The sequence below is a fragment of the Salmo salar genome, chromosome ssa10, assembly GCF_905237065.1.
Source record: "Salmo salar chromosome ssa10, Ssal_v3.1, whole genome shotgun sequence".
In the NCBI taxonomy this organism is placed as follows: Eukaryota; Metazoa; Chordata; class Actinopteri; order Salmoniformes; family Salmonidae; genus Salmo; species Salmo salar.
The window spans coordinates 22,410,807-22,434,219 of record NC_059451.1 but is presented as its reverse complement, the minus strand read 5'-3'; the positions used below and the strand labels follow the sequence as shown (position 1 = coordinate 22,434,219).

The following is a 23,413-nucleotide window of genomic DNA, read 5'->3' as shown; positions in this document are numbered from 1 at the left end:
TTGAAATGCACCTGCTGTTAATGGAGTGCACCACGGGTGGCACGCTAGCGTCCCACCTAGCCCCAAGAGGTTAACACTTTTTTTGGTTACTACATGATTCCATATGTGTTATTTCATAGTTTTGATGTCTTCACTATCATTCTACAATGTAGAGAATAGTACAAATAAAGTAAAACCCTTGAATGAGTAGGTGTGTCAACTTTTGACTAGTACTGTACACACACACACACACACACACACACACACACACACACACACACACACACAAGGTAACTGGCAAAATAAAAAGTGTTTTGTTGATGGTGGTGAAAACGCTGTCTTAGGCGCCACTCCAGAACCTCTCATAGGTGTTCAATTGGGTTGAGATCTGTTGACTGAGACGGCCATGGAATATGGTTTACATAGCTGCTGCCATGAGCATGTAAACTAATGGGGATCCATAATAAATACAAATAGCCATGGTAGCCAAAATAATGGCCTACCCAGCATTTTTATACATGACCCTATGCATGATGGGAAGTTAATTGCTTAATTAACTCAGGAACCACAGCTGTGTGAAGGCAACTGCTTTCAATATACTCTTTTATCCCTCATTATATACTCAAGTATTTCTATTATTTTGGTACATGTTTTGGTTGAACAATAACCGCCAGAGCCCTATGTGACATAGACCTACCTGGAGTCTGGATGAGACAGTAGTCTGCAATGACAGTTCCCGTGTGCCGCCATCATACCCATTTTTGGTTCAGTCCAGTCTGTCTCCATGGCTCTTCCACTGGCTCGGCCCTGACATGTTTAACATGCGGAGTGCTGCCGTGTTTGTTTCTGAGGGTTTTTTAGCCTTAACACGATGGCAGTAGTGTGTAAATGGCACACGGGGCCAATCAGCCAACATGATGGCTCCACTGTACTGGACTAACCACTGCCATTGAGTAAATACGTGCTGACAAACTCTGTTAACCACCTCCGCTTACTCACTCCCCTCCCCTCTGCCCTCTCGCCTTTCACTCTGCTCTCCCACTCACTTCCCCCTCTCCTCTTTCCTTCTCCCACTCTTCTCTTTTTGTTATTGTTGAAGCTGCACAGATGATTATAATCCACCATTTATGCAGTCACTATTTTCTTTTGCCTGCAGAAGGTATACAGGTATACAGCCTCTGTTCAGTGGCACCTGGTTCAACTGTATGTAATGAAAACATCTTCTTTACTACCATTATCTTGCAATCTCATCACACGCCTTTTATATACACTAAGGAGGAGAAGCTGTGTGAGTGTTTGTTTGTGTGTCATGGGCTGGCCCCTCTGGGTGTGTTCTGCTCTCAGTCCCTGACGGTGCCCATGGGGCTTACGGCTTCACACCCTCACACCAGGGGTAGCAGCCATTGTGTGTGTGTGCCGTGCCCTGTGGTCCCCTGGCCCGTTAGTGAGTTTCTGGGCCGGGGAGGGTCAGGGATGTAGTGGCTGTTTGCTCTGCGGCTGGCTGGGGGGAGGATCTGGTTACAGTGGGGAAGGGGGGAGGAGAGGAGAGGGGGCTCTGGGCTGCTGTGTAATCCCCTTCACTGGGTGCTGCCTGGTGAATAGACAGCCTGGGAAACACACAACAGACCCAGCCACTGCCTTACATACAGTACATACATTGGGGGAGGGGACTCCAAACCACATTTAACTGCTTAGGAGACATTTCACCAGAGCTAGCCAGACATATTCCATCCATGCCCTGTGTTTTTATTTCTACTCAGCATAAATGTTCACAGATTCATAGACAGACAGATGCTTGTCTTTTTTTAATATCGTCTTAATGCAGCGACGGAGAAGCAATCTGAGCCAGACATTCATGTTCCAGATAAACGTTACGCTGTAAATGCGTCGTTACTCTCCGCCAATTCCTCCCGCTGTCTGAAAACGCCAGAACCACCCAAAACAATCAATGTCTCGCTAATGTCCTTCCTCATGTTGAAAACACACCAAGAAGTGGAGGCCACATCAGACTCTTGTGGTGAAAGCCTAGACTTCTAGAAATGCCTTGTATGTATGTATGTATGTATGTATGTATGTACGTACAGTATATGTTGTATGTGTTGTTCAGAGTAGTGTATGACGTACAGTATATGTTGTATGTGTTGTTCAGAGTAGTGTATGACGTACAGTATATGTTGTATGTGTTGTTCAGAGTAGTGTATGACGTACTGTATATGTTGTATGTGTTGTTCAGAGTAGTGTATGACGTACTGTATATGTTGTATGTGTTGTTCAGAGTAGTGTATGACGTACAGTATATGTTGTATGTGTTGTTCAGAGTAGTGTATGACGTACTGTATATGTTGTATGTGTTGTTCAGAGTAGTGTATGACGTACTGTATATGTTGTATGTGTTGTTCAGAGTAGTGTATGACGTACAGTATATGTTGTATGTGTTGTTCAGAGTAGTGTATGACGTACAGTATATGTTGTATGTGTTGTTCAGAGTAGTGTATGACGTACAGTATATGTTGTATGTGTTGTTCAGAGTAGTGTATGACGTACAGTATATGTTGTATGTGTTGTTCAGAGTAGTGTATGACGTACAGTATATGTTGTATGTGTTGTTCAGAGTAGTGTATGACGTACTGTATATGTTGTATGTGTTGTTCAGAGTAGTGTATGACGTACAGTATATGTTGTATGTGTTGTTCAGAGTAGTGTATGACGTACTGTATATGTTGTATGTGTTGTTCAGAGTAGTGTATGACGTACAGAACCAGTCAAACGTTTGGACACACCTACTCATTCAATGGTTTTTCTTTTTTCTACATTGTAGAATAGTAGTGAAGACATCAAAACCATGAAATAACACATGGAATCATGTAGTAACCAACATTTTTTTTAAACATATTTTAGATTCTTCAAAGTAGCAACCTTTTGTCTTGATGGCTGCTTTGCATGCTTGGGGGATGGTGTATTGCTGCAGAATGCTGTAGTAGCCATTCTGGTTAAGTGTGCCTTGAATTCTAAATAAATGACTGACAGTGTCACCAGCAAAGCACCCCCACACCATCACACCTCCTCCATGCTTCATGGTGGGAACTACACATGCACATATCATCCATTCTCCTACTCTGGTCTCACAAAGACACAGTGGTTGGAACCGAAAATCTCAAATTTGGACTCATCAGACCAAAGAACAGATTTCCTCCGGTCTAATGTCCATAACTCGTGTTTCTTGGCCCCAGCAGGTCTCTTCTTGTTATTGGTGTCCTTTAGTAGTGGTTTCTTTGCAGCAATTCAACCATGAAGGCTCCTCTAAACAGTTGATGTTGAGATGTGTCTGTTACTTGAACTCTGTGAAGCATTTATTTGGGCTACAATTTCTGAGGCTGGTAACTCGAATGAACTTATCCTCGGCAGCAGAGGTAATTCTGGGTCTTCCTTTCCTGTTGCGGTCCTCATGAGAGCCAGTTTCATCATAGCGTTTGATGATTTTTGTGACTGCACTTGAAGAAACGTTCAAAGTTCTTGAAATGTTCTGGATTGACTGACCTTCGTGTCTTAAAGTAATGATGGATTGTCGTTTCTCTTTGCTTATTTGAGCTGTTCTTGCCATAATATGGACTTGGTATTTTACCAAATAGGGCCATCTTCCCTGACCACCCCTACCTTGTCACAAATGCATTTCAGGTGACTATCTCATGAGCTGGTTGAGAGAATGCCAAGAGTGTGCAAAGCTGTCATCAAGGCAAAGGGTGGCTACTTTGAAGAATCTGAAATATAAAATATATTTGGATTTGTTTACACTTTTCTGGTTAGCACATTATTCCACGTGTTATTTCATAGTTTCCATGTCTTTACTATTATTCTACAATGTAGAAAATATAAAAAATTAAGAAAAACCCTTGAATGAGTAGGATTTTTTTATGACTGGTACTGTATGTGTATACAGAGTTTTAATCTGTGTTTCTGAGTTGTGTGTGTGTTTCAGAGTACTAAGTGTGTGTGTTTCCTTTGTTTTGCAGAGTGCAGCCGCTGCCCCCAGTCCGGTGATGGGAAACATGCCCCCCAACGATGGCATGCCTGGCGGACCCATGCCCCCGGGCTTCTTTCAAGTAAAACCTCTATTTCTCTCTCTCTTTGTCCATCCCCTCAAACCCACAACATGCTAAACCTATGCCCCTCTCCACCTCCTTTTTTAGTCTGTCTCTCTGTCTCTCTCTGTCTCTCTGTCTCTCTCGCTCTCTCTCGCTCTCTCTCGCTCTCTGTCTCTCTCTCTGTCTCTCTCTCTGTCTCTCTCTCTGTCTCGCTGGCTCTCTCTGTCGTCTCGCTGGCTCTCTCTGTCGTCTCGCTGGCTCTCTCTGTCGTCTCGCTGGCTCTCTCTGTCGTCTCGCTGGCTCTCTCTGTCGTCTCGCTGGCTCTCTCTGTCGTCTCGCTCGCGCTGGCTCTCTCTGTCGTCTCGCTCGCTCTGTCTCGCTCTGTCTCGCTCTGGCTCTCTCTGGCTCTCTCTGTCTCGCTAGCTCTGGCTCGCTCTGGGTCTCTCTGTCTCGCTAGCTATAACGAGCGAATATGACATATGTTATGCTTGATTGAGCAGGCAGATAATAATAACCTTCTTATTAACGAGCGAATAATAGCAACCAATACGATATGGCGTGGCAACACCAATAATGACTACTTGTTGGAGCAATAACGGGCAACCTAATACGAACAGACCAACTAACAAACCACGTCATAGCAGAATATGGTACATATGCCGGAGCAAAGATATGCGGGCGAATAATAGGGCAGATATGTAACGAACTAATATGAAACGAATAATAATAGTGGCAGGCGAATAATAATAGCGATGGCGAGCGAATATTGGCGATGGCAGCAGACTAATTATTAGCAGTGGCAGGCCAAAAACAACGTGGCGGGCCAAATAGCGATGCGAGCCAAATAACGATTGATGGCGAGCAGGCAAAAATATGATTGATGCAGGCAGAGCAATATGATTGATAACGGAAACAGGCGAATATGGATTGATGTGAACAGGCTTGAATATGGATTGATGGCGAACAGATAATAATAGCGATGAACAGACTATTAATAGCGATGAACAGACCAATAATAACGTGTGAGCAGGCCAATAATAGCGATGTGGGCAACCATTGTGGCGATGAGCAGGTGAGCAGAGCCAATAATAGCGATGCTTGAGCAGGCAACGAATATGTCTTGATGTAACCGAATATGTCTTTATTATTACAGACAACAATAATAATTGTCTTGGTGAACCAACGATAATGTTAAGACAGACAAGATAATAATAATGTGATTAATGAAAATGGCGAATGAATAACTTGGTGAACTAAGATAATAGATAACGAATAATACGGTGACAATATGAATGCAATATGTGATAACAACGGGCGAATGACAATGCGATGAGCAACAATGAATAATAGACCGAGCCAATATGTGGGCAGACATGAACAATACGTGTAAAGATATGAATAATATGCGAATATAACGATGTATTGAAATGAAGACGATCGACAATCATGCCCAGGCTAAGACAGAACAATGAATACAATGCGATGGCAGGCAGGCAGATATGTGGCAATATGTGATGTGAACAGATATGTAGAATGAGCAGTAATAACGATGGCAGGCAAGTATGGCAATGGCAGTGAAATATGGACGGATATATGTTGGGGCGAACGTGTGGGGCAGGCCAATAATAACAGAGCAGATAGGGCATATTTGCCGGGGCAGACAATATGGGGGCAGAATATGTGGATGGCAGACCAATAGCGATGTGAACGAATATAATGGCGTTAACGAGCAAAGATAATAGCGATGGCGAACAGACCAATATGCGATGTAGATAAAAATAGTAATGGCGTTGGTAATATTGTGAAATGAAAATAATAGCGATGGCAGGCCAAATAACGGATTGATGAGCAGAGCAGAATAACAGGATTCTTAGACAGGAATATGATTATTAGATAACAGAATTATATTTGATGCACAACAATTATGTGAATTGCAAAACAATAATAATAACGTGGCAGGCAGGTATGTAATGCTTGAACGAATTATGTGGAGTGACGGGCAAATATGTATATGTTGATTAAGAACAGGGCAGGCAGGCCATATGTATAGCAGGCGAACAGCAGGAATAATAATAACGATGTACGGGTGAATAGTCTTAACGGGCAATAATATGCTTCCCGTTACGGGCATAATAACGTTAACTAAAGACGAGGGCTTGATAATAATAACGATTAGCGAACCAGATAACGTGGCAACTTTAGTGTGCAGACCAATAATAGCGAGTGTGGCAGGCCAGCGTAATAATAATAGTGTGAATAATATATATGCGTATGCCGAATAATAATATATGATGGTAACCATGTAAAGACAAGAATAATATGTGTTAACCGACAGATAATCTTATGAGAAATGTAACACCATATTATGTATTATATGTAATAAGTTGGGCAGATAATAATAATATAATTATCTTGTTGGTTTAATAATAATAATATCTTAAATATTAATATTAAATATATATCAACAGTGAATATGTCTTGATGAATAATAATAACGTAAGATAATAATATGTTGAATATGTCTTGGTAGATAAATGTCTAATAATATGTGAATAACGGTAAAATAATAATAATATGTCTTGATGTGGGCAAATATTAATAGCCGTGGCAGAGCAGACTAATAATAATGATGTGATGTGCAACACATATATAATAATAATAGATAACAAAGATAATAATATTAATAACGATGGCGAATATTAATAATAATAACTATGTGATGTGAGCAGATAATAATAATAATAATAATAATAATGATATAAACTAATATGCGTGCCGGAAATAATAATAACGATGGCGATATATATGGAATACGTATGTATATACGTGTGGTTCGAATATGTATGTAACGTGCGAACAGACTAATAATAGCGATGGCGAGCAGATATATATATACGTGTGAAACAATAATAGCGATGAGCACCTTCATATAACAACGTGCTTAAAAATAATATAGCGATGCAAACGTGCGAATATGCCAGGCAAATGCCCAGGCGTGCCGGAAATACTTGAAACGTGCCGGAAACCAGGCGTGTAGATAACGAATAACAGGCAGTGTAATAATATATGGCGATAAACTTGAATATGTAATATGCGAATAATGCTGGTACAATATCTTGGTTTAATATGCCAATGACATGGTTGATATGTGAATATGTGGGTTTGAATAATAGCAGGCGAATAATAACGAGCCAATAATAGCAGAGCAGGCCAATAGTAAATAACAATGAATATGGCAGAAATATAGGTAAGCGAATATGTAGACCATATGTGATGGCAAATATGTGAATATGCGAAGACCAATGCATTACAAGGGCAGGCTGTCTTGAATGGCGCAATGTATGTGATGAACGATCTTCTTAAGAATATATCTATATAAGTGGGCTAATATGATCTTAATGCATTAGCGAATAATGTAAACAACGAATATGCTTAAAATGCAAAATATGCGGTACTATTATCTTGATACGAATATATGCTTGAGTAGACAGCAGACCAATAATAATAATGTGATGAACAGGCAAAGATAATAATAATATGGTAGACAACAGATAATAATAATAATATTGGTAGACGAGCAAGACCAATAATAATGCATTGGGCAGACAGAGATAATAATAATGCTTGTTGAACAGACAACCAGCCAATAATAATAACGGTAACAGCAGCCACATATGCGATATGTAGACGCGAATAGCAGATATGCGTGGGCAGACCAATGAATAGCGAATGAATAGTGATAGACAGACCAATAACAGATAGCAGATAATGTGGGCAGACAGGGCAAGATAATGACGATATTGTTGAACAGGCAGATAACCAAAGATATGTATGTGAACCTGTGTTAGGGCAACCAATGCGAGCAGACCAATAACTGTTGGGCAAATATGCGGTAGACGAATATGTGAGCGATAGGCAGATATGTAGGCAGATATGTGACGGGCTGAAATATGTGAGCAGATATGAGCAGATCTTAGTGAATATGTAGAGACTATATCTTGTTGGTCTTAACAGACAATAGCAGAATATGCTCTTGTTGGATCTTGAAACAGAATATGTCTGTTGGTCTTAGGCTAGGCACAGAATATATCTGATAGATCTGAAACCTAATATATCTGTGGGTCTGCAAACAGGCTGAGAATAACAGCGATCGTGCAAACCGTGGCTGAGCCATACTTGATGTAGGCTGCGAGTATATACGAGAATATGTACGATACTTAGGCTACGGCTGCAAACAGATGCAAACCAGATATATATGATATAAACGAATAATATACTAATACATGGCAAACGGTTCAATAATATGTGATACAATATGTATGTATGCTTGATGTGAAACAATATATGTAGAGCAACAAGAATAATAATATGGCAGTGGCGAGCAGGTATGTATGTGATGGCGCGGTAAGAATAATAATAACGAATAACGTTTGGAATAACCGGAGAAGCATGTGATGATGCTTGAGCAGATATGTATATCTTGATGAATATGTGTATGTGTGATGGCAAACAAACAATATATGTGATGCTTGAATAATAATAACATGAGACAAGACCAATGTGACATATGTGAACAGACCAATAACATCATAATATGTGATGTGAGCAGATAATAATAACTAATAGTGGCAGGCGGATAACCTGTGATGTAGATATGAGAATAATAATAGCGATGGTGAATAATATGCTTGATGTGTAGATAATAATATGCTTGATGCTTGGTAGACCAATAACCTATGTGATGTGGTGCAGGAACAGATAATATGCGATGGCGGGCAGACCAATAGCGATGGCGGGCAGACAATAATAACGTTAGCGGGCAATTAATAATATGTGATGTGAGCAGATAATAATAATAGCGGTGTGAGCAGACAATAATATGCTTGATGGCAGAGCAGATAATAGCGATGAGCAGATAATAATAATAGCGATGTGAACGAAATATGTGATGGCGAACGGAATAATAATAACGATGGCGAACAGATAATAATAATATGATGTAACAGGGCAGACCAATAATAATAACGATGGCAACAAAGATATGGCGATGGCAAAACGGGCAGATATGTGATGTGAGCAGACCAATGTGAACAGGAATAATAGCGATAGCGTGCTGAGCGAATATGAACAATATATATGTATATATATATGTAATAACGTGTGGTTGAATATATATGTAACGATGCAACAATATATGTAACGTTAACAATAATATGCTTGTTCTTGAGCGAATATGTGATGTGAGCAAAGATAATATGGTGTGAGCAGGCCAATAATAGTGTGAGCAGACCAGCATGAGCAAAATATGCCGAACAGTGTGAATAACAAGATCTTAAATCTTAAATTCATGTATAATCAACGTCTTAATCACGTTACTTAATACGGAGCAGTGCGGAATAGCGGGCAGTGTGGGACCAATAATGCTGAACGACCGACAGATATAATAATAATAATAGCAACAGACAGATAATAATATTGATGAACGGGCAGATATGTGCGGTAAGAACGAATATATATGTGAGCAGGTATATATGCGTGGGCAGATAACGAATAGCAGATAACGGTAGACTTGAGCAGGTGTAAGTGAGCAAAGATATGCTTGGTGAATATGTAGGCTAATGCTTGTTGGATGGGCAGAATATTTGATAATAACGTTGGTTAGCGAGCAGGTATGTAGGCATGCTGTATTGGATGCAGGCAAACAAACGAATATAACAATGGTCTACATTTTTTTTTAGTGTTTCTGTGGGTCTTAAACGTTTCTTATTTCTTAACTCGTTTTTATACGTGAGTCTTAGCTCCTGCTCCTTGTATCTCCTAGCTTTACTTATTCATTGATCTTAAATTTATATTATTGCAATTACCAACATATCGAGTGGTCATGAATCAAAATACACAACAATGGCATGGCGAGCAGAACTATGCTATAATTTAATACCAATATACGCAGGCGGAATAATATGTATGTGAGTCTTGGTGAATAATAATATGATGTTGAACGGAATAATAATATGTGATGGTGAATAATAATATGTGGTCTTAACGATAATAGCGTGTGGAATAGATAATAATAATAGTGTGGTGGAATATATATGTGATCGGCGAGCAGATAATATGTGATCTTAATAATATTAGCGTTAGCGGGCAGGAATGATAATGGCGATGTGGGCGAATAATAATGGCAGTGTGGGCAGATATTAATAATGTGATGTGAACGAATACTAATAACGATTGGCGGGCAGATAATAATAATAATTAACCGAATAATGTGGTAGATAATAATAATGGTAACATATGTATTGGAGCGGCGAACAAGATGATGTTAACAATATATAATAATGTGTTGAACATAATATGAATAACCGGTTTGGAATAATATATGTGATGCTTAGCAATACATGTGGCGAACGGAATATGTCTTGATGTAACGAATATATACATGTGAACAGATATGTCGCGATGTGAACAATATACGTTAGCAAGATAGGAATAATATGTGAACAATAATGCGATGCTTAACAATATATATGTAACAACAACGAATAATAATATGCTTCGTTAATAGCAACAGCAAAAACAGACCAATATATATCGTGATGGCGGGCAGACCAATAATATTATTATCTTGATGAACGAATAATAGCGATGGCGAATAAATAAATATAATAACGATGTAAAGAACGAATGCGATATGATGCGAGCAGCAGATAATAACGGTGGCGAACAGACCAATAGCGATGTACGAACGGAATAATAATATGGTAGATAATAATAGTAGGGCGACCAATAATAATATGCTTGATGTGAACGAATAATAACAATAATAGCGTGGCAAAGGCGACCAATAATAATAACGATGTGAACGAATATAATAACGGTGTGAACAAAGATAATATTAATAATGTGATGCAACACTTTGTGGCGATGTAACAGATATCTTGTGATGTAACAATAATAGCGATGCAACGAATAATAACGATGCGTGTGAGCAGATAATATGCCGGGCGAATATGAAACGTAATAATAATAATAATAGCGATGTGGTTGGGCTATGTAATATGTTTGGATGCTTGGGCAAATAATAATATGCTTGATGTGAAACGAATAATAGTGTGAAACGAATAATAATAACGTGTGGGCAGATAATATGGCGATGGCAACGATAGCGATGGCGAACATAGACAGTAATAATATGAACGATGCTTGAATAATAACCGGGCGATGGCAACATGCCGAATAACAACATGTGAAGCAACTATAAACGTGAATATAAATTACACAACGTCAATATAACGTCTTGAATTATGCGGGCAACAAGCAATTAATATATGTAACACAATTGTCTTGTTAACACAATATATATCTTATAACAGACAATAATAATGTCTTGATGAACAATATGTAATGTGACGGGCAGACAAATAAATAATATGATAATACGAGCAGATAACGTTGAACGGGCGTGTGATAATAACGGAATATGCCATGGTCTTGAACAGGTGTGTGAAAACTATATGGTGGATAACAATATATGAAATATGTCTTGCCACATAGTCTCGCTGGCTCGCTGGCTCTCTCTGTCGTCTCTCGTCTCTAATAGTCTCGCTCGCTGTCTCTCTGTGGTCTCGCTCGCTGGCTCTCTGTCGTCTCGCTCGCTGGCTCTCTCTGTCGTCTAAAGCCGCTGGCTCTCTGTGGTACAAGCTCGCTGGCTCTCTCTGTAAGTCTTAGAAGCTCGCTGAAATATACTCTGTCGTCTCGCTCGCTGGCTCTCGTCGTCTGGAAGTGGTTTGAATATATGCTTGATGAATACGGGAATATGCTGCGAATATGCGATGGAAGTGAGAATACAGCAGGCTCTTGAATAGACATATATATAAACGAATATGTAAATATGCTTATGTGATATAAAACGGTTTAACATGCGCCGTAAGAATATGCGGGCGAGAGCAAGAATAGCTAATAACTCAGCAAGAAACGAATAATAGCGATGAACGGAATATGTCTTGATGTGAACAGGTATGTATCGTGGAATATTGGTTTAGATGTCTTAACCAACAATATTAACTAATATTGATGTGAACAAGATAATAATGTATGTAGCAGTGGCGGGCATGATAATAGCGCGATGTGAACAGACCAATAATAATAATAATAGGTCTTGAGCAGACCAACAGAATTAGCAGATAGCGAATAATATATATGCCCCGTGTGGTAAAATAATAATAGCGATGTAAGAACTTCCGGAATAATAATAATAATGATCGGATATGTATGTGGACGCCGAACAATAATAATATGATCTTGAACGGAATAATAATAATAACTGATGTGAACAATATATATTAACATGTAAACCAAATTGTATATGTGATGTCAAACTGAAATAATAATATGCGTTGTAAGAATAATAATATGATAGACAATAATAATAGTGAATATGTGTGATAATACAACGATATGCGATGTGGGCAAAATAATAATATGATGTGAATAATAATAGCAGATGCGACAGAATATAGCGATGCCAACAATAATAGCGATCATAATAATAACGATGTAACCGATATAATAACATGCAAAACAAAGATATGGATATAACATATTACAGGTGGCAACAATATATGGCGATCAACGAATAGTAAGTGTAACAATAAATGCTTGGTCTTGAACAACCGGTTCAGATAATGTGTGATGTAACAACAAGACAATAATATGTGTGATGGCAGACAGACAATAATATGTGGCGATCAACCGAACCATGTAATAATGGCGATAACGGGCCAAATAAATAATAACGTTAATAGGCAAAAGATGAATATACGATCTTGAACAGGAATGTGCGTCTTGAGCAATATTGTGATGTAACAATAATAATAATTAACGTGAATAATAATAACCATTGGAATACGAACGATAGATGTAACAGACAATAATAATAATGTGATGTGGGCAAAATAATAATATTTAATAACATATAATCTTAGCCGAATGAATAATAACGATGCTTAACGGAGCAGACCAGCAACAACGCAACTATATATTGCGTTTATTGGTGAACAAAGATAATAATAATAACGCGTGGCGAGCAAAGACAGATAATATGTGATGTAACAAACAATAATAATAACTTGATGTAACGGGCAGATATGTGCGTGTAAATGAGCAGACCCATATATGTGTGATGTGAACGAACGAATAATGGCGATTAGCGAACGGGCAGGCCAATAGTGCGGAGCAGATAACCTATATAGCGCGTTAACCGGCAGAATATTAATGCATGCAATTTGGAATATTGTGATGTGGATGTGGCGGTTTGAATATGTATGCCGGGCTTAATAAACGGAACAGGTGATAGCCGCAACAATATTGTGGTAGCAGGCACAATATACGCGGAACAATAATGGCGATGTTGAATAACGAATAGCGATGTGAATAGCGATGGTCGCGAATAGCGAATATGAATAATATCTTGATGTGAATATGAATATGGAATATAACATGCTTGAATGTAATAAAATAATATAATAGGTGCTTGAATAACGAATGCGAATATGTCTTGGTGATGGCGGTGCAGATAATAATACGCGTTCTTGGACCATGAATAATAATTAGCAGATGACGGGAATGACCAATAATAGCGATGTGAATAAACCAATAACTATATGGCGTTAATGGTTTAATGAATAGCGAGCGATAGCAACGAATATGTTGAATAATAGCGAATAGCGATGTAGACGAATAATAATAACATATGTCGCGTTAACCGAATAGACAATAATAACGGTGCCAACAAAATAACTGTATAGCGATGTGAACGAATAATAATATAATAGTGTAACAATATAATAATAACCGTGTGAACAAAGATAATAATGTGATGTGAACAGATAATATGTGATGTAACAAGATAATAACGATGTGCGAGCAGATAGTGTGAACTGAATAATATGTCTTGATGTGAACGAATAATATGTGATGGCAACAGATATAATAGATTGAACGAATAATAATAATAATGGTCAACAACGTAATAATAATAGTGTGGGCAGACCAATAGGTGGCGGGCAGACCAATAGCGTGCGGAGCAGACCAATAATGGTGGCGAGCAGATATGTGCGATGTGCGCTCGCTCTCTGTCTCGCTCGCTCTCTCTGTCTCGCTCGCTCTCTGTCTCGCTCGCTCTCTCTGTCTAGCTCTCGCTCTCTGTCTCATTCATACTCTCTCTGTCTCGCTCGCTCTCTCTGGATTGCTCAGGCTCGCTCAAACAAACTCTAGCGCTCGCTCTCAACGCTTTCTCTGTCTCACTCTCTCGCTCTCTCTCTGTCTCGCTGCTCTCTCTCTCTCTGTCTCGCTCGCTCTCTCTCTCTCTGTCTCATTCGCTCTCTCTCTGTCTCTCGCTCTCTCTCTGAACGAATTATGTGTGTGATGGCGAACAGATATATCTTGGAGTGTGAACAATAATAATAATAGCGTTGTGAACAATGCGAATAATGGCGATGGCAGACGAATAATAGCGATGGATGGCGAGCAGATAGTGTGAACAGACCAATAATATATGTGTGCAATATAATGTCTTGGATGGCGAGACGGGCAGAACTGGCGGAATGGCGAATGGCGGTGGCGAACGATATGTTAATAATTAGCGAATATAATAATAATTATATGTAATACAATACGGGCAATAATAACCGCGATGGCAACGAATAATATGCGGTCGCGGAGCAGATATACAATATGTGGCATGAACCGAGCAGAGCAATATTGTGGAACGGGCAGGCGAATAATAATAATTATCTTGATCGTGAGCAGATATGTTAATAATAATAGCGTGAGCAGATAATATGTGATGTGGTGGGTAATAGCGATGTTGAGCAGACAATAATAGCATTAATAATGGTGGAGCGTATATATGTGATGAACTAATAATGTGGTTTGACCAGCCAATAGCGATGGCGAGCAGATAATAACGTGTGAACAGAATAATAATAGCGATGAGCAGAATATGAATATATATGCCGATTAACGAGCAGATATGTGGTCGCCGAGAACAATATGTCTTGATAATAATAATAAATGAATATGTAATATGGTGATAATATGTGTTTGAAAGTAATAATATGATGGATAATATGTGATGGTGTATGTGTGATGTGAACACAGATAATAATAATGGCATTAACAACGAATAATAGCGGCATGAACGAATATGTGGCATGGGTGAACAGACAATATTAACTTGAACGAACGAACAGATAATAATATGCCCGTGCGAATAAACAAAGCATGTATATGTGATGAACAGACCAATAATAATATATGTGATGTAACAAAATATGTATGTGAATAATAGCAGTGAACCAAATAATGTCTATGTCTTGATAACGAAGCGGAATAATAATAATAAAGCAGTCTTTGAACGAATATGTGATTAACGGAGCGAATAATATGCGGTGTAATAATAACGGATAATAATAATGTTGGATATGTGGTAAAGATAATAATATGGTGAATAATATAACATGACCAATAATGCTTGATTAATGGCGAACAGACCATGAGTGTGAACGAATAATAATCTTGATGTAACGAGATAGCGAATAATAATGCGAGCGGAATAATAATAGCGATGCCGAACAAGAATAATAATATGTGATGTAACCAATAGCGATGGCGAACGAATAATAATAACGATCTTAACAATAGCCAACCAATAATAATAATAACGGTGCAGACAGCAGACCAATATGTGTGATGGCGGGCAGACCAACGAATAATAATAATATGATGTAACAGATTAACAATAATTTAAAGACGAATAATAACGATGGTGAAATTAATAATATGGAGGCGGAATAGCTATGTAATAGCGATGTGAACGAATAATAATATGGCGATGTCGGGCGTATATGTGATGTACTAATAGCAGTGTGAATAATATGCGATGTAATATATGTGGCAAACAAACCAATATGTCTTGATGGCAAACGAATAATAATAATAACGATGCTTGAACGAATAATAATATGTGATGTGAACGAATAATATTAACGATAGCGACGAATAATGTGATGGATGTTGAATAGTTTTGGATAATAATAATAGCGGGAAAGCGTAGCGAGCAGGTGAGCGTAATGTGGAAGCAGAGCAGGGCGCGTGATCTGTGGCAGAATAATAATAACTGATGTTGAATAGCAAAAGAACGGATCTTGAACGAATAACGTGTGCGAACTCCATAACCGATGAATAGACAATATGTGCCCGATGGTAAATGTCTTGATGTTAAATATGTAGTGTGTCGCGGTCTTGGGAAGCAAAGACATGTGTGATGTGAATAGATAATAATGCGGTCTTGAATCTTGAATATGAGCAAATCTTGAATAATAACAATATGTGGACCTGGTGAACAGACGTAATGTAATAATAGTGAATAATGATGAAGTAATAATGATGGCGGGCAGATAATAATGGCGATTAAACCGAATAATAATAATAATATGATAACGAACGAATAACCATATGTACGAGCGAACAAGATAATAGTGGCGGAGCAGAATAATAATGCGATAAAACGAATAATAACTATCATGATGTAAAGAACAATAATAATAATAATATATGTGATCGCGAGCAAAGTAATAATAATAGCAGTGAACAATAATAATAACACGATCTTAACAATATGGCGATAACGACCAATATGGTCAGCGGCAGACCAATAATAATAATTGAACGGAATAATAACATTGATGGCGAACAATATTGTGCGTGGCGGGCAGATAATAACGGATGTAAACAATAATAGCGTGGCAACAATATAATATGTAACAGACCAATAATAATAGCGATAACGAATAATAATATGTGATGGCGAACGAACAATAATAGCGATGTGCGAATATGCTGATGTGGGCGAATATGGTGATGTGAACGAATATGCTTGATGTGAACGGAATATATATGTGATGGCAAAGATGAATAATAACCGATGTGAACGGAATAATAGCGATGTGAGCAGATATGTAACGGAATAGAGTGAAATAATAATAATAACGATGTAAAACAGACGCGAATAACATATGCAGGGCGGGCGAACAGATGGCGAGACCAGCGATGGCGAACGAATAATAATAATAACGTTAATAATAATATGATCTTACAAAATTATGAATATGCGAGGCGAGCAAAACAAATAATATCTTACAGGACTTGAATAAATATGTGATGTGAACAGACAATAATATCTTGGTCTTGAACGAATATTGATGTGAACAGACAGACAATAATAACGTTAATAATATGGCGATGGCAGATAATAATGTACGTGTGAACAACTTGAATAATAATAATGTGATCTTGAACAAAGACAGATAATAATAATGGCGTTAACGAGCAGATAATAATATGGCGATGCGAACAGATATGTATGTAATATGCGGATCTTAGACGAATAATAATAATAACAGTGTGGGAGCAGACCATATGGCGATGGCAACAACAGGAGCGAATAATATGTATGCCGATGTGAACAGACAGATAATGATGTGAGCAACGAATAATAATAGCGATTAATGTGATGTGAATAATACGTTAATATTGTGAACGAATGACCAATAATATAACGTAATAATGTGAAACAGATAATAATATATTGATCTTCCGAACGGGCAGACAATAATAACGCTAGCGGTGGCAGACGGGCGAATATGTGTGGCGATTAATAGACAAATAAGTAATATGTCTTGATGTAACCAATGGCAGCATATGTGTGATGGCAAACAGGAATAGCGTGGCGAACAGACAATATGATGTGGCGGAATATGTCCCGTTAATGTGGTAGATAATATGTGCGGTGAATATGTCTTCGATGGAATAATATCTTGATGCTTAACCAATAATAATAGCGATGGCGAACACAGATAATAATAATAACTGATGTCGGGCAGATATGATTAATAATATGTGATAACAAGAATAGATGATGCGGTCTTAACCGGAATGAATAATAATAACGGCATTAATGAACAAAATGGCAGATAATATTAATAGCGATGTGAACGAATGTGAATAATATGTGGTCTTGAACGAATATGAATAATAATAATGGCGATGTGAACAACTAATATGTCTTGATGTGAGCGAATAATAATAATAGTCTTGAACAGATAGCGATGTGAACAGATAATATTAATAGCGATGGCGAGCAGATACCAACCGTAATATGTGATGTAACAATATGAACAATATGTCTTGATGGCAACACAGATAGCAGATAACAATAATGATGTGGGAGCAGATAACGGATATAATAATGCGATGAATAATTGTGTGACAAACAGATAATAAGCAGAACAATAATAATAACGATCGCAACCACAATACTAATATAACCGTGCTTGAACAGCAGATAATAATATGTGCGATCGTAACAACGTTAATATGATAATATATGCTATGTAATATGCATGAATAACATCTTGGTGCCATAATAACGGTCTTAACACTAATATATATGTATAACGAATGCGATGTGAGCGAATATGTATAATATAACGTGGCGGGCAAATATGTATATATGCCGATCTTAACAAAATAACTGTATGTGCGGTGTGACAATAATGTGATCTTGATGTGAATAACGTTGAATAATAATAGCAGGAGGCAACCACAGCAGCAGGTATATTGTAATATGAAAAACCCCAATATGAGTAATATATATGTATTAACGCGCGGTGTAACAATATAGCGATGTTGAACATAGATACGTCGCAGATATTGAATAATAATGTAGTCGAAAAAAATAGCGTGGCAGGCGCGAATAATAATGTGTGATCTTGAGCGCTTGAATATGATGTGAATAACACGGAATAATAATAGCGATGTAGGAATAGCGGTGGCGAAATAGCGAACGAATAATGAATATGTGGTGGAACTATAACGAATAATAATGGCGGAGCAGATAATAAATGTGTGATGTGAATAATGCGACGTAACGTGGCGAACAACCATAATAACGATGTGACGGAATAATATATGAAAAAAACGAGTATATATGTGATAGCAGGCAAATATATATGATGTAAGGCGCGAATAATAACGTGTGAGCAGACCAACGTATATGTGATGGCAACGGAAGAATAATATCGCGGGTTCTTGACGGAATAATAATATGTGATGTGGCAGGGTATGTGATGTGCAAACGAATATATGCTTGATGAGAACGAATAATAATAAATGATGTGAGCAAAATATTAATATGCGTGTGAGCAGGCAATATGTAACGATGTGAAACGAATATGTATATGCTTGATAACAAACAGCAAATAATATGATGTAACAATATAATCATGGCGATGTGAATAGTTTGAATATGTGTATGAAACAATAGCGAGCAGAACGGAATAATAATATATGGGCTTGTGCGAACGGGCGGCGATAGTAAAGATAAATAATATGTGATGTTGAATAGCGGGCAGATGTGGCGAAACGAATAGATGGTGTAGATAACGTTGGCGAATAACCGGAATAATAACGTGGCGAAGAAATAACCGCGTGTGAAATAACCACGTATGCTGGTGGCGCAGTATTATGTGATGAGCGAACTGTTATGTACTTGATGCGAATAACCGAATAAATAACGGAGCAGAATATGTGAATATGTAGACAGATATGTGAATAATGTGATGTAAACCCAGATAATGTTTGAAATAATATAACGTTAGCGAACAAAGATAATAATAGTGTGAACAGATAATAATATGCTTGATGTGAGCAGATAGCGTATGGAGTGTGAACGGACCGTAATATGGCGATGGCGGGCGGGCAATAATATGCCCGATGGCGGGCAGACGTGGCGGTGGCGAGCGAGAATATGTAATAACGATGGCGAACGAATAATAATATGTGATGTAGCAAAATACAATATAATATTGTTATGAGCAAACTATGGTCTTGAACGAATAATAATATGTGATGTAGACAGAATATGCGTGATTAGCGAGCAGATATGTAATGGCGATGTGAACATGAATAATATGGTGTGAGATAATATTAACGGTGTGAACGACAATATGTGTGATGGCAACTGAATAATAGCGATGTGAACAGATAATAATAATAACGGATGGCGACAAAGATATTAATATTCTTGGTGATAACCAATAATGGCAACGCCAATAATATTAACGATGCGAACAAAGATAATAACAGTGAACGAATAATAACTCAGCAGCGATGTGAGCAGATAATAATAATAACGATGTGAGCGAATAATAATGTGCTGAACAGATATGTCTTGATGTAGCAGATAATAAACAACCATATGAATGCTATTAATATTAACGTGAGCAGATAATAATCATGTAACAGACAGATATGTCGCGGTGGATATATTGAGTGTAAAGATATGTGGCGAATAATGGGTGATGCGTGTGAACGATAATAATATGTCGCGAGTGCTTGTCGCGAATAATGGCGATGGCGAATACGCTAATAATGGCGATGGCAGGCAAGTAATAATAGTAATATGATGTGGCAGAGACAATAATAATAGCGATGTATTGATGTGATGTATGTGATGCTTGAATATCTCGCGATGCAGATAATAATAGCGATGGAACAGACAATGTCTTGATGTGAACAACAGATAATAATAATATGATGTGAACACGAACAATATGTAATAATGGCGTTAACGAACGAACAGATATAATAATGGCGATGAACAACGCCAGATAATAATAGTGATGTAACAGAATATAGCGATGGCGAAACAGCGAATAATAATGTGTGATGGCGAGCAAGAGCAGAATAATAACGGATCAGCGAACAGAACGAATAATAATAAAGTGGCGGAGCAATAATAATATGTGATGTAACAACGATAATATGTGATCTTAACAACAACAGATAATAATAATATGATCATAACAGACAACAGATATGTCATCTTAACACCAATATGTCTTGATGAGACAGACAACCAATAATATGTTTGAAGACAAAGATAATGTTTTGAGCAAGAACAATATGTCGCCGATCATGAACGAACGAAAGATAATAATAATAGCGATGTGAACAGACAGATAATAATAACGTGTGGTGACTTAGTGTGTGTCATGGTGTGAACGGGTGAATAATAATGGCGTTAATAATGGTGTGAATAATAATGTGCGATCAATATGTGATGTAACGAATATGTGATTAATAATATGATGTAACAATATATGCGATGTAACACAATATAATATCTGGTCTTAACAGACAAGCGAATAATAATAATAGCGGTCTTGAACAACGAACATATGTGTGATCACAACAACAATACATGATGGCAACACGCAATAATAATAACATCAATACAACAAACAACGATATACTACAACCAGACAATAATATGTGACAACGAACAGATAATATGCTGAACGGCAGATATTGTGTATGGAACGAGCAGATAATGCTGAACTAACAGACCAGTAATAATAACGAACAAGAACAACGATAATAAAACGAACAGATATGTGACAACAATATGTCTTGATCAAAGCAGATATACGAACAATAATAATAATGTAACAAATATTATTCACATACATCTCATAATGTGAACAGATATGCCGGAATAAATATGTAGATAATAATAACGTTAACAAAGACCAATGTTTGATAATAATAGCGATGTGAGCACGAATAATGAGTGTAGATAGATAACAATAATAATAACAGATGGCAACAACCGTAATAATATGCTTGATAGCAGATAATAATAGCGATGTGAGCAAAGATAATAATAATAATAACATGAACCAATTTATATAACGATGTTGAGCAGATATGAATAATATGTCTTGATGTAGACAGATAATAATAATATGCTTATTAACAATAATAATAATAGTAGATGTAGAACGAACGGAATAATAATAATAATAGCGATGAACAGATAGCAGATAATAATAATAACGATGTAACGGGCAATAATAGCGATGGTGAACAGATAATAATAACGTTTGGGGCGGGCAGATAATAATAATAACGTTGGTGTGAACGAGATAATAATAATACTGATGTAACAAATATGTATGTGAATGAATAATAATAGATGCTTGGGCAGATAATAATAATAACGATGTAGCACATGAGATATCATGATTAATAATAATGCATCGCGGAACAGATATGTGATCTTAACAACAATATATTCCGGTCATATCACGTCTTAACACAGATAATATAACTTGATGTAACAACAATAATAGCGATGCTTAACAACAGATAATAATAATATACGACACACGATATATGCTAACGGCGAACAAGATATGTAATCTTAACAACAACAATATTATTATGATCGCCGAACGGATATGTATGTAGATGCGATGAACAGATATGTATGCTGATGCAATCTTGAACAATAATAATATGCTATAGCAATCTTGACAATATGTGTGGTCTTGGTCTTGAACAGATATGTGCGGTGTAATCTTCAGATATGTGCGGTCTTGATCTTGGGTGACCATCTGATAAATGAAGTGGGATTCCACCACATTCCATACTAAAGCGACAGTTAGGTGATTAAATCCTCAAGCAACGAAATGTGTATATGAACGGGCAGATAATAGTGTGATCTTGAACAGATAATATGTATGTGGGCGAACGGAATAATGTGTAATAATGTGAGACAGACAGATAATAATAATAATAATAATAATATGAACTAACGGGCAGACCAATAATAATATGGAGCGAACGAACAAAATAATAATATGTGGGGCGGGCAGATAATATGTGTATGTAATGGAAGGATGAAGGAATAATAATAATATCTTGATTAAAACGAACAGATAATAATATGTGATGTGAGCAATATGCTTGATCTTGAGCAAGAATATGTGATGTAACAGCAGATAATAATGGCATGTGATGTAACGAACAGATATTATGATGTAACAACGAATATTAATAATGTACGTCTTGAACAGACTGAACAATAATAATAACTTGTTCTTAACAACGGTTAATAATAATAGCGATGTGAACAACAGATAATAACGATAACCAACAACGAATAATAACGAACAAGATAATAATATGTGTGATGTAACGACAGATAATTGTGGTGGCGAACAACGAATAATAACAATAATAGCGGTAAAGACAGACCAGCGATGTGAACGGGCAGGGCAACAATAATATGATCTAATAATAATATGTGATGGCGAATAATAGCGATGTAAAACGAATAACCCGAAATGCGATGGCGAGTATATGTATGTATGTGATAAAAAAATATGTGTATATGTGATGCCGTGTGAATAATAATAATATGATGTGGTTTGAATATGTGATTTGCG

At 37.3% G+C, this 23,413-nt stretch overlaps 1 protein-coding gene across 3 annotated transcripts in view; it reads left to right on the top strand.

Annotated features, from left to right (window-relative positions):
- Nucleotides 1-23,413, top strand: part of LOC106613785 (single stranded DNA binding protein 4) — a 124,013-nt gene that overhangs the window by 75,519 nt on the left and 25,081 nt on the right. For all 3 annotated transcript variants that reach the window (XM_045687512.1, XM_045687513.1, XM_014216397.2), the window contains one exon: nt 3,990-4,079. In XM_045687512.1, the coding sequence (XP_045543468.1) occupies nt 3,990-4,079 (90 nt within the window). The remainder of the gene's footprint in view (nt 1-3,989; nt 4,080-23,413) is intronic.